This window comes from Lactuca serriola, chromosome 4 (assembly GCF_051521515.1).
Source record: "Lactuca serriola cultivar US96UC23 chromosome 4, Lser_US96UC23_V15, whole genome shotgun sequence".
Lineage (NCBI taxonomy): Eukaryota > Viridiplantae > Streptophyta > Magnoliopsida > Asterales > Asteraceae > Lactuca > Lactuca serriola.
The window spans coordinates 382,486,816-382,502,437 of NC_136411.1; the positions used below are offsets into that span (position 1 = coordinate 382,486,816).

General features: G+C 34.5%; 2 protein-coding genes across 3 annotated transcripts; one reads left to right on the forward strand and one right to left on the reverse strand.

Moving 5' to 3' along the window:
* Positions 1–4,362: 4,362 nt before the first annotated feature.
* LOC145097781 (Prolyl oligopeptidase family protein) lies at positions 4,363–8,932 on the forward strand. 2 transcript variants are annotated; one of them, XM_079035421.1, is made up of 12 exons: positions 4,363–4,815; positions 4,921–5,099; positions 5,196–5,418; positions 5,513–5,654; positions 5,734–5,931; positions 6,013–6,144; positions 6,241–6,369; positions 6,452–6,849; positions 6,930–6,998; positions 7,308–7,524; positions 7,614–7,804; positions 8,613–8,932. In XM_079035421.1, the coding sequence occupies exons 1-12, from the start codon at positions 4,430–4,432 to the stop codon at positions 8,788–8,790; spliced, it is 2,442 nt and encodes an 813-aa protein (XP_078891547.1). In that variant the 5' UTR covers positions 4,363–4,429; the 3' UTR covers positions 8,791–8,932. The 2 variants fall into 2 exon arrangements, with proteins under 2 accessions (XP_078891547.1, XP_078891548.1); XM_079035422.1 differs by lacking the exon at positions 6,930–6,998.
* A 3,062-nt stretch (positions 8,933–11,994) lies between these two features.
* On the reverse strand, positions 11,995–15,622 carry LOC145097782 (uncharacterized). Its single transcript, XM_079035423.1, has one exon. It carries the CDS (start codon positions 14,860–14,862, stop codon positions 12,139–12,141), a length of 2,724 nt encoding a protein of 907 aa, XP_078891549.1. The 5' UTR covers positions 14,863–15,622; the 3' UTR covers positions 11,995–12,138.

Consider the following 15,622-nt stretch of genomic DNA (forward strand, 5'->3'; position numbering starts at 1 on the left):
GACATGGGTAGGACGACACCCCATAATGGCCGCATGGGTAGGACGGCACCCCAGAATGGCCGTACGGGTAGATCGGCACCCCATAATGGCCGTACCGGGTAGGTCGGGTACCCCATAATTGCCCCACAGTATATATGCTATGTGATTGTATGGTATGAGGTACGATGGGGGAACTCACTTGTAACAACCCGAAATTTCGTATCATTGCTTGTAACCCTTTTCGTAATCCATTTCAGTTAACCAATCGTCGTTTCCAAATTTATTTCCGATTTCGTCACTAGATTAAGTCATTAATTAGAGATTATCTAAAATGACTTAATGGGTTTCCTTGTGCATATAGAACTCATTCTAACACCCCATATTAGTAATCGGAACATTTCTAGAATCGACCATGTCGGGTTACGGCAACTTGGTCGGGTGCGACCAAAAGCCCCGTCTAACGCCGGTATCGGGTAGAATTCCACCGTGTCCAAATCCCGAACACTATTTAAAGTGTTCTAAACTTCCATTTGAAGCTTTTTCTTCATCTCACTACTCTCTTTCTAACCTCTCTCATCAACCAAAGATTCAAGGTCCAAAACATTGAATTAAGGCTCCAAATATTTGAGGTAACATCCCCAACTTGCTGTTTAACCTCTTAGGCCTTCAAATTCGTGTTTAATCTATCAATTTGGACCTGGAACATGTGTTTACGGCCAAGGAGCATGTTTGGGCCGTAAACACCTAAAAACATGGGTTTTTGAGCAATTTAACCCCTCTAAACCAACATTGGAACTTAGATACGACCTTATGGCTTACAAATCCGGACTTATAACACCCTAAACATGAATTTTGAGGAGCAAATAAGAGTTTACGGCCAAGGATCATGCTTGGGCCGTAAACTCCTCATTCATGGGGAGTAAACTCATTTAAACATGTTTAAAAGCCATATAACTACACCAATAGCCTTGGAATAAATCCTAGAATCATCTAAAAATAGTTTGGGGACCTTAAACATGACAAACACCCTCCATTTAGGAGTTTACGGCCAAAGCTTCCCAAGAAATAGTTCCAGGGCCGTAAACTCATAAAAATATGTCAAATGATGCCCAAAACTCATGCCAAGGCTTGGAAAAATAGTTGGAATCACATGTGATTGTCCTAGCCTCACCAAATGAATTAAGTTTTGAGCATGGAGGGAGTTTATGGCCGTAAACTCCATGTTTACTGCCGTGAACTCCCATAAATGATATTCATGCAATTTCAATCCATTCCTAGGCTTTAGAAAAATCCATTCCATCATTCCCCATGTTCATTTAAGCCATTTAGCACCCCAAATCACCCAATCATGAGTTAACGACCGTGAACTCATGTATGTATGGGATATATGGATGAAAACTCCATAAGGAGTTTACTCTTGAAGAGTAAACTCAATTCCCAAGTCCCTCGCATCATTACACGTCCGTAGATGTCACCCAGGTCACTCCAAACACTCGTTTTGAAGTGTTTTAGCTCATTGGAGTGTAGTATCCTATCTAATTAGTATTTTTAAATCTAATTAGATATATTTGGAAATTATTTCATATTACATAGGAACCTCACATGTAATCAAGCCCCGAACCAACGTTTAGTGTCCAAAACAGTCGCATTTCCTTGTCTGGTGAGTTCATACCCCTACCCTTTTTCACTGTTTTCAGGGGGAATACAAGAAAAGTACAATGGATAATTGTACTTAAAACTTGTTTTACATGTGTATGTTTCAAAACTTATATGCTTTTAACACTGATAACCACAACTGATAACTATTTGAAACTTGCAGGGTAATCATATACATTATTTGTGAAATTAGTTGTAAACTGTTATGTTTTATTTATTTCACAAATGATTTTCCACATTTTATCAGTTAAAAGCATGACATTAGAACCTTTGAACATAAAACTTGTACATTGTTTTGTCCTCGGTAATACTCCACAGAGATATGCGAGTGGAGGATTATTGTATTATTACTAGTAAATTTGTTAGTCCTATATAATTGGAGACACGTCCTCGACGAACACTCCACATAGATACGCGAGTGGAGGACCGCCCCCGTAACCAGAATCTCTTAGATAGGGAGCGTGACTTGAGTGTATAGATCTATACGGGGCTGACTACCCCACACCTGGCTGCTAGCTACAGCCGAACCGAAATGGTTCAAGGGTGACGAAAGTTATAAGGTGATGTGGACTACTTATTGTCATATCTAGTCTATTGTATGGTTATGGAACTCGCAATTAGGAAAACAGAAATTTACTTTATAGTAATAATGAATAAAGTAATCAACTTACTTAGTAAATATTAGTTTTATATACATGTTAAAACTAATACATTTCACAAGATAACCAGGTTTTCAGAATACATCTTTCACATTTGGTAACCAACATTCAGGAAAATATGGGATTTTCCTGGGAACATTTGTACATAACCAGAAAAGTGTAACAAACCAGATAACTTACATTTCATAAGAGTAAACATGTTTTTAGTGTACAACTTTACATTACGTTTTGGGAATCAATAACCAACCTTTTAAGAAAATATGGGATTTTCTTGGTGTGTGTAACATTTTCAGAAAACGGAAAGGAATCTTGTACATTTTTCACAAAACAAAATCGCTTATGAACTCACCAGCATTATGCTGATTTCCAAACCGCTTGTATTCTCAGGTCAGCGTTAGACAGGTACCCGATGATCCTTTTGTTCGAAGACGGAGTGCACAGAAGATCCGTACCATTTTGTTTATATATACTATGTATCACCTGTACAACTTTACTTTTGAAACAATTGTAAAACTTTTCTATATGTAATGTAATGGTTGTTTTACTTTACTTACTATGTGCATTGGATTTGATACTCAACGTGGAGTCAACCCCGGAAATGTTTCCGCCTTCGGTTTTCGGGGTGTGACATCACTAAGCTTCGTGCTTACAGTTTACAGTTTGGGTTTCAGGTACCTCTTCAGCGAAGGGGAAGGAGCCGGCGCGGTAGCGGCACATCATATACACACTCATTGTTTTCTGCCTATGGATATTCTGGGATTGTACTTTGACGTGTTCTTATTTTATGACTTGGGTTTTCAGACATGATACATTGTTTTATGAGATGATGTGATTTCATAGTATTTTCTTATGAATGTTTTTATGAGTCAGTTAATTAAAAAGAAATTTTTTGTCTTGAAAATTGGGTCGTTACAAAAATCATTTCCAAATCTCCAATCGGATTATTTCATAAACTTCAAATACTCGAGGTCACTTCGGTCTTCAAGTCCGTATAATATGAAAAATTCAACTTTCGACTTTCCATATCTAAATCTCTCCCCTTTTATAATCGAAAAATGATTATAAAACCAAAAAGGGAATGAGAAAGAGCTCAATTCAGAATTTTTCTATCCAGAACTCCCCCTTAACACATGACATAAACATTTTGCTTCAATCTGGAAAATCCAAAAATCTTCAATTTTCAGCTTCGTTCACGGACCACCTTTGACAAAATTTTGAAATTGACAATTTCTACCCAAATTTTTGTCAAATACGGTCCGTGAACGAAGCTAAAAAATTGAAAATTATTTGGATTTTCCGGATTGAAGCAAAATCTTTATGCCATGTGTTAAGGGGGAGTTTTGGATAAAAAAAATCCGAATTGAGCGCTTTCTCATTCCCTTTTTGGTTTCATAATCATTTTTCGATTATAAAAAAGGGGAGATATTTAAATATGGAAATTTGAAAGTTGAATTTTTGTAAAACCAAAATTAGATTGGAAATTTTGATAATGTATTTTGGAAAATACCAAACCATTGGTTTTTTATTTCGGTTTCAGTTTTTCGTTTTTTTAATATATTTTTCGGGGTTTTGTTTTTTGTTTTTTTTTTTATTTCATAGATTTCTTCATCAACAAATGTTGCTATAATTTAACAAAAATAAATAATTTGCTAAAACATAATACAATAGGAAGTTTGTTCACATTTAGTCATTGAACTTTTTTAGAGGGAAACAGATTTTTGATTTTGTTCACATTTAGTCATTAAACTTTTTTTCATTATCTATTTGCCGATGAACTATTAAATCTGTACACATTTTACCCTTATGACCGGTTGTTACCGGTCATAAGGGTAAAATGTGTACAGATTTAATAGTTCAGCGGTAAATAGATAACGAAAAAAAAAACTAGTGACTAAATATGACAAAGTCGAAAATTTGTTATTCTTTCGAGTCATTATACATTAATTCTAAATTTATGTTGTAGTTGATTCCAAGGTTTTACCCTTTGTTATTTTACGTGTTTGGGTTTTGTGTAAAATATTTTATAGTATAGGGACGTATGTTGCAGTTATACCATTTTAACTTTAAAAACAAGTCGCAAAACCCTTTAAACCCTAAAGCTCTCCGGTAGCGTCGCCGGCGTCTTCTCTGCCACCATGAATCATTTCTTAACAACTCTCAGCCACAACCACCGTTATCTCCTTCGTCGACCGATTCCCTCTTTTACCATTCGATTTGCCTCAGCCCACTACAAACCCCATAAACCACCGCCTCCACAAGCACCACCAACACCCCCAAAGCCACCGCAAAAACCCGCCACCTTCACCCTCCATGACCACACGTGGGAAGATCCTTACAGCTGGATGTCCAATCTCAACGATAAAGTAGCGATGCGTCACATGGACGTGTACATGGAGCAAGAACAGAAGTATACTGAAGCGGTTTTAGCAGACACCGATCGCCTCCAATCCAAACTCCAATCAGAAATGGCGTCTCGCATGTCTTCTCAGCTCTCCACTCCTCCATTTCGCTGGGGGCCCTGGTACCTTCAATTTCCGTTTGCATTTCATCAGCTAATTTGTTGATTTCTTTGGGATGCGAATTCAAATTACGTGTTCTTCTTTGGCAATTTGGAGGTGGAATTCAGGTTGTATTACAGGAGAGTGGAGGAAGGGAAACAATATCCAGTACTCTGTAGGAGATTAGCCAGCTTAAACGAAGAGTTCATTTCACATAAAAGTCCAACAGGTGGGTTCGATTTCATCTCCGGGAAGAGGATTGAACAAAAACTCATCGATTACAATCAAGAAGGAGAAAGATTTGGGGGTAATTCCAATTCCAATTCCAATATCATTTCAACATCTCTCAACGATCTCTGATTCTCTTCCACTTCATTCAATCTCTTAACATGACTTGATTTAGGTTATGCATATGAAGAGGTATCAGAAGTCTCACCTGATCATCGATTCATTGCATACACCATGTATGACAAAGACAACGATTTCTTCAAATTATGCGTGAGAGATTTGAATTTAGGTTCTCTTTGTAGTAAGCCACAAGCTGATTGGGTCTGTAATGTGGCATGGGCTAAAGGGGGTCAAGCATTGCTATATGTTATCACTGATCAAAAAAAGAAGCCCTACAGGTATCCTATATTCCTATATAAGTACACAACTTTTTCTAATCTCTATATCTCTTATTTAATTTAAACTTTGTATATTTCTTGTATATGATTTTAGGATATATTGTAGCATGCTTGGATCAAAGGATGAAGATGTGATACTCTTAGAAGAACCTGAAGAAAATGTGCATGTTAACATCAGACATACTAAGGATTTTAAGTTTGTGACTGTTTATGTGTTTTCAACCACATATTCAAAGGTATTATTATATACTAGCTTTAATTGTTTTATTTCATTGATTTTTCTTTCAAGAATCATTCAAACTTCAAATTCTTTAGGTTTTTCTGATCAATGCAGCTGATCCTCTCTCTGGTTTAACACTCGTGTGGGAATGTGAAGCTTGTGCACATTGCATTATCGAGCATCATCAAGGCTATCTTTATCTTTTTACTAATGCTAACAAAGAAGGGAATTCGGTAAATTACCATTATATCCTTCGTAGCCCTCTTCACTCTTCAAGTCCAAGAAAGTGGGAGGTTAGACTTTCTTTTACGATATTGTTTTTTCTTAATGAAAAAAAAAAGACTTTCTTTTTTACCTTTTTTTTAATGTTACAGAATGTGTTTATTGATGACAATGACTTGGTGATTGAAGATGTTGACTTCTGTGACTCACATTTGGTGCTTATTGTTAAAGAAGGTGAAAGATTCAGACTTTGTTCAGTTGCATTGCCTCTTCCAAGAAATAAGGTTTTATTAATGTTATGATAATTCATATTTCGTATTTTGTTATTTTTGTTAATTGGGTATAAAAATTTGAGACCTTTTTGCCCTTTTGTCTAACAGGATGTGTTCCATCTTAAAGAGCTGGGATTACATTTTCTACCTCTTCCAGAATCTGTTTCTCAAATCTCACCTGGACCAAATTATGACTTTTATTCACCAATCATGCGATTTACAATTTCATCACCTGTGGTATGTTTATGTTAAAATTTTATGACGAAAAAGCCCTTACATATATGATGAATGATGATAATCTGTGTGTGTTTCTTTTCAGATGCCTGATGCAGTTGTTGATTATGATTTATCAAATGGGAAATTTGAAATCATTCAACAACAAAACCTGCTTCAAGAAAGAACGCGTGTTTTATATGGCACAGCTTCTTCTGTGGGACCCACAATGGATAAAAAATCAAATAGTAATAAAGATGGGGAGTCAGATTCATGGAATGATCTTTCTGAGTTTTATGGTTGTGAAAATCATCAAGTGGTTTCTAGTGATGGAGTCAAAGTTGGTTTGACTATTGTTTATTCACATAAAAGGAAGAAAGAAGGTGAAAATCCTGGATTGCTTCATGGACATGGTGCTTATGGTGAATTGCTTGATAAAAAATGGTGTAATGAGTCAAAAAGTCTTCTTGATCGTGGTTGGATTCTTGCATATGCTGATGTTAGGTTAGTTTTTTTATTATTATTATTATTATTAAATCTTGTTTGTTCTGTAATTAATATTGTTCTTTAATATATTTATACAGGGGAGATGAAATTATAACAAAAGGGAAAAATGAAAGAAACAGCACATTTTTATTTTACTTTGAAAAAGGGTTGATATCATAAAAGACCTTATATATTGAGTTTTTTCTGGATTAACATTATTATTTTTCTTGAAGATCTTGTATTTTTCCATTTTTCCAAAAAAGCCCTCAATTTTTTTTATTTATTTTCTTCCAAAAAAACCCTCTTTTTTCTGAAAACCCGAGCCTAACATTCTTAATAAAAAAATTCTTATTAGAACATTCTACTTTAAAAATTGTACTTTTTATATTATAACCCAAAACAAAACATTATTATTATTATTATTATTATTATTATTATTATTATTATTATTATTATTAATTTTACTGTATTTTCAGGGGTGGAGGTGGGAGAGGAAAGAAATGGCATGAAGATGGAAGAAGCATTAAAAAACAAAATTCAATTAATGATTATATTTCATGTGCAGAATTCCTAATTAATAATAAAATTATACACCAAAATAAGTTAGCAGGTTGGGGATATAGTGCCGGAGGCCTCTTAATTGCTTCTGCTATTAATTTCTCTCCACATTTATTTCGTGCCGCTATTTTAAAGGTAATTAATTTTATAATCATTAAAAAAAAACATTAATTTTTTTAAAAATATATATATATATATATATATATAATTATTTTGTTTGTTAGGTTCCATTTTTGGATCCGAGTAACACTCTTGTCCACCCAATTCTACCACTTACTCCTGCTGACTATGAAGAATTCGGATACCCTGGAGACATTGATGACTTTAAAGCAATAAGACGATTTTGCCCCTATGAGAATATTCAAAATGGTGTTCTTTATCCAGCGGTTTTGGTTACCTCTTCTTTTAATACAAGGTTAAATTCCAACCTTTTTTTATTTTTTTATTATTCTTTTATGAGCAATCAACACAAAAATATAGCCAAAAAGTAAATAAAATTCCAAAATAACCTCCAATTTTGAATTTGTTTTTAATATATTTCGTAATTTGCTTTGAATAAACTTTTTTTTTTCTAGGGTTGATCTCAAAAAAGACTTTATATTGTGTTTTTTTTTCCAGGATTGAATTTCAAATTTATTTTTTACCTGAAAAAGACCTTGTATATTTTCATTTTTTTCAATTTGGCCCTTTTATTCATTTTTTGCCAAAAAAAATTGTAAAATGTGAGGGTTTTTTCGAGAAAAACTAAAAAAGTTGAGGGTTTATTTGGAAGCATTTAGAAGGTTGAGGGTTTTTTTTTTCGGGAAAAAAAATACAAAGTTGAGGGCTTTTTCGGAATAAATGAAAAAGTACAAGGTCTTTTTTAGGCAAAAAATAAATTTAAGGTTTAATCCCGAAAAAAACACAAAATATAAGGTCTTTTTTGAGATTAACCGTTTTTTTTTTTTTTTCTGATATTAGAAAAGAATCTTTGGATACTCTGAAATTGTTCATATTATTGTGAAAATCATAACTTTTTATCTTTTTTTTGTGGGGATTTTAAAAAAGCATATTTTCAAAAAAAAAAAAAAAGAAAGTGTAAAAATGAAAAGTCTAAAAAATTCGAAGAAATTGGTGGTTATTTTAGGAAAAGCCTTATACAAATACGACTATATTTGTCTTTTTCTCTATTTCTCTTATATATATATTTATATAAATATAAAATTGTTTATTTATTTTTTTAGATTTGGAGTATGGGAAGCTGCAAAATGGGTTGCAAGGGTACGTGAAAGAACAATATATGATCCAAATCATCCGATTCTTTTGAATTTAACAACAAATTTAGTTGAAGAAAATAGATACTTACAATGTAAAGAATCGGCTTTAGAAGCTGCTTTTTTATTAAAAATAATGGAGTCTTAAAAAGATTAACCAAAAGGTTGACTTTTTGGGGAAGCGTTGGTCAACGGAATTTTGTCACCATGTAATTAAAGATTTCTTTCTTAGAAAAAGATACTCATTTGTCAAACATGTCTCCATTATTTTATATGTGTTTTTTACTTTATGTCGATCTTTTTTATTGTTAAAGTTGCAATATGTGGTGATATATTTAGCTTGGCATCTTGGTTTATTTTTAAATAAAGTGACATTCCATCATAATAACTAAGATCCTTAAAAGAATTGATATGGCCACTCATGCCTTCTTATGATTAAAGCAAAAAATCAGTCTTTATTTATTTATTTGTTTGTGAATTATTTATTCTCAACAACATAAAGTAGGGAAATACAAAAAAAAAAAAGCTATTTTCTTTGTAAATTTATTACCTAGCTAAATTGTTTATTGTTTTTTTCATTTATGTAATTTTTAGTGACATTTCCTTTATGAAAATAATGATTTTAATTGAAGTGTAATTTTTAAAAATACAAGAAGGTATAGTGCCTGGTATTTGGATCAGTTTTTGTTATTTCAAATGAAAATTCAACTATTAATAATAAGGGTTGTTTGATATAGTTTTTATTGGGATTAGAAGAAACCAAGATTGATAAGGTAAAATTTAGATTGATTTATATAACATTTAGGTGTTATTTGGTTTGTAGAATGTTTATGAAGGAATTGAAATTGAAATTGGAAAAAGAATCTTTTAGAAATTTGAATCCAGTTTAGTATACTGTTTGTTTGTTTGGTTGGTAGGAAATGAAATTTGAATTAATATCCGATTCTTATTGGTTAGTAGGAAACATAATTACAATCTGTGTAAAATGACAGAATTGTCCTTTTTAAATGTTTTGCTTAATTCTGATTGGTTAGCGGTGACGATAAGTGGTTGACGGTGGAAATGACGATGACGATAGCGGTGGTAGGTGGTGGGTGGTGGTGGCAGTGGTTGGTGGTATTGATGGTTGCGGTATGTGGTAATAGTGGCGGAAACGGTGGTAGGTAGTGGTGGCGGCAGTATCAATCATAAGTGGGTGGTGGTAGGTGGTAGCAGTGGTGGTATAAAAGCAGATTCATTAATTTATGACGTAGAATTAAAAATCTACATTACGTTTTCTTTGTAGTATAAAAACTTAATACAAAAATTCATGAATTTTTTGAATAAATAAAGATTGAAATACTATCTGATTTAATCATTGTACCAATCTTATTCTATTTAATGACTCACTCTTGACTCTACTATCTATTATAGTCGTTGTCCCAATCTAACTCCATTTAAATGTTATTTCATCAAAAATACTCTAAACATCATTTTTCATGACATGAAAGCAATGGATTTGAGTCACAAGATCAATCTTCTAGAAGTTGTTTTGATATTTAATTTGTTTAAAGATCAAGAATTAAGAAGCATGCAAGAAGTCGAAAGAGACACATTATTATAAATGTAAATGTAGAACTACTCGCCTTTCTTGTATTTATTTTGGTTCTTCAAGTTACAATAACTTATAATCTTATATGAAAACATTTATAAATCAACTTTTAAAAAGTGTTTTTCATCGATCTTATGATTTTCTTTTAAACTCTTTTGGATATACCATTTACTAAAACAACATAGTTAATTATTCATCATTTTTATCATACTTTTTATAATATTCATCGATCTTTTCCTTATAATAATTTTGTTGAGTAAAACGGAAAAATGATGACCTTTTACAAGTGTAGGTTGCAAAAATATTCCTTGTAATAATTTTGTTAAGAAAAAATTGAAAATGATGACCTTGTAAGGTTGCAAAAATAAAATTTTATTTAATCAAACTATAATTGGTCAATGATATACATATTAACATATTTTAAACAAACATTCAACCATGTATAAAAATATTATTTTGTTCGTTTTATTATTATCTTCCAAATATTATTCAAATTCACTAAGTACATAAACAACTAATCATTATATACAATCATTCTTACACTTAAAAAAACAAAATTGATTCTTTTTGTACGTTATTTGTGTCAATTTAAATATTTGGACAGGAACATTTTTAATAATAAACTTTATTAGAAAAATATTTCGGTTTTATATGAATATGTAATAAATTACATTAACTAAACAAAAGTTATGATAAAATTTAAGAATCATACAATTAGAAGCGAGGACTTCATGATAATATTGTAATACGACACGAGATTAAAAAACTTCGACTTACACATGATTAATTGGAGAATTGATATTTAATGGGCTAATGTCATAAAAATCCTCAAGTTTTCGGGGTTTTGTCGGTTTTGCCTAAAGTTGAATTTTATGTCCGTTTTTACCCTAACATTTTCCAAAAAAATGTTCGGTTTTACCCTTTTACCGGTGATAACAGGTTTTCCAGGTTACCATTATATTAAATTCGTAAAAAAACCCTTAAGTATTTTTCCAGGTAAAAGTGTAAACTTAAGGGTTTTCGTGTATAAATATGATAAGTTAGACAACCTTTTACCTGTGATAGTAGGTTTTCGTATATAAATATTGCTCGTCCGTATAAATCCCTTCCCCAGTAGCTCTTGAAGCTGCGAGGACAACTCATACATTAGTTTTTACAGGATTTTTTATTAGCTAGCTTATCTAGCTTATTTTTTATCTAGCCTTCTACATACCATATATGTCATTTTACATTTTTTAGAAAACTTATATATATTAGTTTTTACCAACTTTTAATTTCTATTAGTTAGTTTATTAGCTAACAACTGACTTTTTAACCATCCTAAAAAACATAACCTAACATTAGATTAGAAAAAAAAAAAAACAAATTTATCAGAAAACTAGCTTCCAAAATTCTTTAAACCAAAAAGTATCAATGTTTGATTATGTAGACCATCTAATAGTTGTTTATATGAGTGGGAGAATAGTACACCAATCATGAATGCGCATAGCACTATCGTTTATATGGCAAACACGCCATGGTCCACAATCCTCTTATATTATTAAAGCTTCTATATATATAATTGTAATTGTACAACTTCCACATCAAATTGCTTTCAAATCCCACACTACCCAAATCCTTCTTCATTTTACACTCAAAAAATAAATGGCATCCATCGAAATCAAAAACCATGTAACAATATCTCAAAAGTTACGAAAGAGAAGGGCATTTTCGTCCATTGGATTTTACAATTTTAACCTTATCATAAAGTTTAAACCGATATAAATAAAAACTCTACGATAACATTAACATTTAACCCCAACAAGATCGAAATCAAAAACCACAAAAGCAAATGAAAACCATAAGAATGAACAAATTACATCCCAAAAGAAGAATAATGAGAAAAAACAACCTCTTTTTTTTTTTTTAATCTTCATCTTCATCTTCCACAACAGTCGATAGCCCTCCATCTTTATCAAAATCCGGATTCAAAAACTTGGCAACAAAAGCCCATAATTTATAAACATCGCTAAAATTCGTCAAAAACCCCAAAGATGCCGTCACCACTTCAACCCTAATAAACCCACTTTTCCCATTTTGCCCTCCTCCTCCTCCTCCATTTCCATTCTCCATCGGTTTACAAAGTGTCAAGTCCCCATTTTGCCCCCCACGCTCCAATACCCTTATATGACTAAGAATCCCAACTCCAAGAGAAATCCCATTCACCTCCCCCAATTTCTGAACAATTTCCGGGTCAATTAACCCCTTTTTTCTGTCCCTTACATTAAATGCCACCGAAGCACCCCTTTCATATTTAATTTTCGGCCCGTATATACAAACCAATGGGACACTATCCGACCCGTGTGGGCCCGGAATCCGTAATTGAAGAAGTGAAGTCACAAGCCAATTGACCAAAAACCGTAACCGAAGAGTTGTTTTATTGAGGCCCAACATGTTGACATGGTCGAGATGCTTACATGAAATCTCAGGCTCACGTCTACTCGATTCCATTCCGGACCCGTAATCACCATCCGTAATATACTCATCATCGTCTTCACCGTTCCCTGGCAAAAAGACGTTTTTGCCCTCTTCTTCAATCGTAAACGAAACCCGTCTCCCTTTACTTCCGGAATCGGTCCCGCTCTCGTCCACCCCGAAAAGACGGGAACCGGAAAACCGATTCCCTTCCCGCCTTCCCAACAACCGGAATTCCCCTTCCGTTTCCCTTCGAATCGCGCTCTCTTTCGTCATTTTTGAACTCGACCCGTTATCCCATTTGCTCGTTTCCATCTCTTCCTCTTCAATTTCATGAAAATTTGGCGTGTTTTTTGCTTCGATTTCTAAAGGATCTTCTTTAATCCGATCAAGTTCTTGAGAAACCGACATTACAGCCGCATCAAACGATAACATTCGCGATTCTTGAAGCCCGTGATTCACTTCCGGACTATTCGCAATCTTTGAAGTCGGTTTAGGAGACGATAAATTCTTGTTTTTGTTTCGACCCGTGAACCAAAACGGTGGGACCGGAGACGTTGACCCTTTGACTTTGTTGACCGGGCCACCACCGTAATCGGATCCAATCGGGCTTTGACCCAAATCGATCCATAACGAATTATCCGATGATTCATCTTCACTAAAAACCGGGCTTTTCATTACTTCACCAACCGAAAAACTTTCGCCTTCTTCGAAAATCGTGCTCGCTCCATCTCGATCCGAGATGTTATCCGCCTCGATTTCCGTGTCAAACACTTCACGAACTTGGGCCGATGTGTAAGCCCCGGAAAATGCGGGTAATTGCGGGCCGGGTCGAGTTTCTGAAACGGAATCGCCGTTTCCGATGTCGTCGTCTTCGATTCCGGTTCCGGCCAACCCCGGAATCCCATCGACGGAATCACTCAAATACAAAGGAAAAACCGGGCTGATTTTGACTATTCCGGATCCGGCGTGACCCGATTGATTTTGGAGGCTTCGGATTACGGATTTTTTAATGAGAAGGCATCCGAATCCAGTCGGGTCGAACCCGAAAACCCGGTAAAAAGAAGTGATGATGAAATCGGGTCGGAATAGAGATAAGCCGAGGGAATCCATGTCTTTTGGGCCTAAAGCTCCGGCATCTAGTAACACGTGCCAGTTGTTTTGTTGAGCTAATGCCATCCATTGATATGAATATTTTGCTCCGGTGACTCTTGATTGGACTGGAAAAACAAACAATCCGACAGCTGAATCTTTTTTTTTCTTCTTTTTGTTGGAGATTTGTTTACGTAAATCGGTGGAACAGAGTTTAAGAGTCGGCCATTTGAACCACGCGCTTTGAACTTTTGCGCCTTTCTCTTTTGCGCTTTGAGCCATCCAGTTAACAGATTGGCTTTCGTGATCGAACATGGTGAGAAGCTTTTTGTTTGTGTGAAAAGGGTAAGATTCAGCGAGAAGTTTGAAAGCAGAGCCTCGACTTACTGTGAACACAAGTCCGTATTCGCTTTCTGGGATGTTTAAGTAATCCATGATTCTGGTTTTGATATCGTGTTCGACTGTTCCTTTTTCAGCGCCGCCGTACAGGGCGTGGTTGCTTAAATTGGCGGTGATTTCTGATAAACTGAATGTTGAGGATTCCCAGTAATGAACCGTTTGAAGAAAAGAGAATAAACCGAATCCACAGTAATCGAGGCAGACTTTTGAGATGGATTCTGAGAGATGGGAGTAATCATCTGATCTTAAATGATCGATTTTTTCTGAGGATTGGTATTTTGGGTACATGGTGAGGAACTTGTTGAATGATTGATGAAGATCGGGGATGGAATCATCGGTTTCAAATGTTCGATCGGCGGCGAGGGAAGTTGCTCGGAGGAATTCCTTTTGGGTTTCGAGTCTTGCGAGAGATCGAGATCTTCCGAGGCCGTTGTCATCTTGATTGTTGTTGTTGTTGACTGCAGATTCGGAGTCGATATCTTGGGATTTAATAAGGGATCCATCTTCGGAAGCTTCTTCTAAAGCTTCTCTGAGTTTGTGTTCTTGTAATCTTCGAAGAACAGATGGGTTTTTCTTGTTTTCATCTGAGGAATTGTGATCGGAGGAACCATTTTTCTTTTTGCTTTTCTTGTCCAAGATCAATGAGGCACAGTGAGAAATTGGTTTCCATAGTGAAAGATGCATCAAAGCAGGTTTATGAGCTCATAAGCTAATCAATCTGAGTTTTCAAAAAGGAAAGTTGGCTTATTTACACATAAAGCCAAACCCTAATTCCACTTCCGAATAAAAGCAAAAGGGAATCAACTTTCCAACATTCGAAATCGAATAATTTATCTTAAAAACCCTAATTCGGTCAACACAAATCAAGCCCCGATTCCAAATGAAGAACACAAATCAAAGATGAAATGTCAGAGAAGAACAAAGTTGAAATTTGAGAAAAACAAGAAAAGAAAAAAAAATCTCAACAATAGAAAGGTCAATGCAGCTGTCTACAGAAATATCACGAAGAACAGGAAAGACGAGATAATAAAGCCAAAAAAAACCCCACAACGGATTTTATAAAACCCAGAAAAAAGGACCCTCCTCGAATCAAGATTCAAGAAAATTCCAAGCCCTAGACGCAGAACATAAAGGTGAAATCAAAACCCTAGATCCAGAACGAAGGAAGAAGACGGGTCAAAGGGGGAAGAAAAAACCCTAATTTCAGAATCAAGATATCCTCAAAAAACCCCCAATTTTAACAAGATGAGAGACTTAATTAAAGCAAAACCCACCAGATCAATTGCTCATTTACTTCAAAACATACCTCTCTATGATTGATTTTGATGTTGACGATGACCTACTACTGTGTGTATTTGTGTGTGTGCCATTGACTCTTTCTGGTGCTGTAGCTATTAACTCCACAATGCGAACTTCAAAAACACTTTTCTTATTTTTCTTATTT

Bases quoted from the DNA above. Each gene is read 5' to 3' on its own strand.
- LOC145097781 (XM_079035421.1), top strand. From the start codon at position 4,430: ATGAATCATTTCTTAACAACTCTCAGCCACAACCACCGTTATCTCCTT. The intron at 4,816-4,920 runs GTACCTTCAATT...GGTGGAATTCAG, and splicing joins CCATTTCGCTGGGGGCCCTG to GTTGTATTACAGGAGAGTGG. The intron at 6,145-6,240 runs GTTTTATTAATG...TTTGTCTAACAG, and splicing joins TGCCTCTTCCAAGAAATAAG to GATGTGTTCCATCTTAAAGA.
- LOC145097782 (XM_079035423.1), bottom strand. From the start codon at position 14,862: ATGCATCTTTCACTATGGAAACCAATTTCTCACTGTGCCTCATTGATC.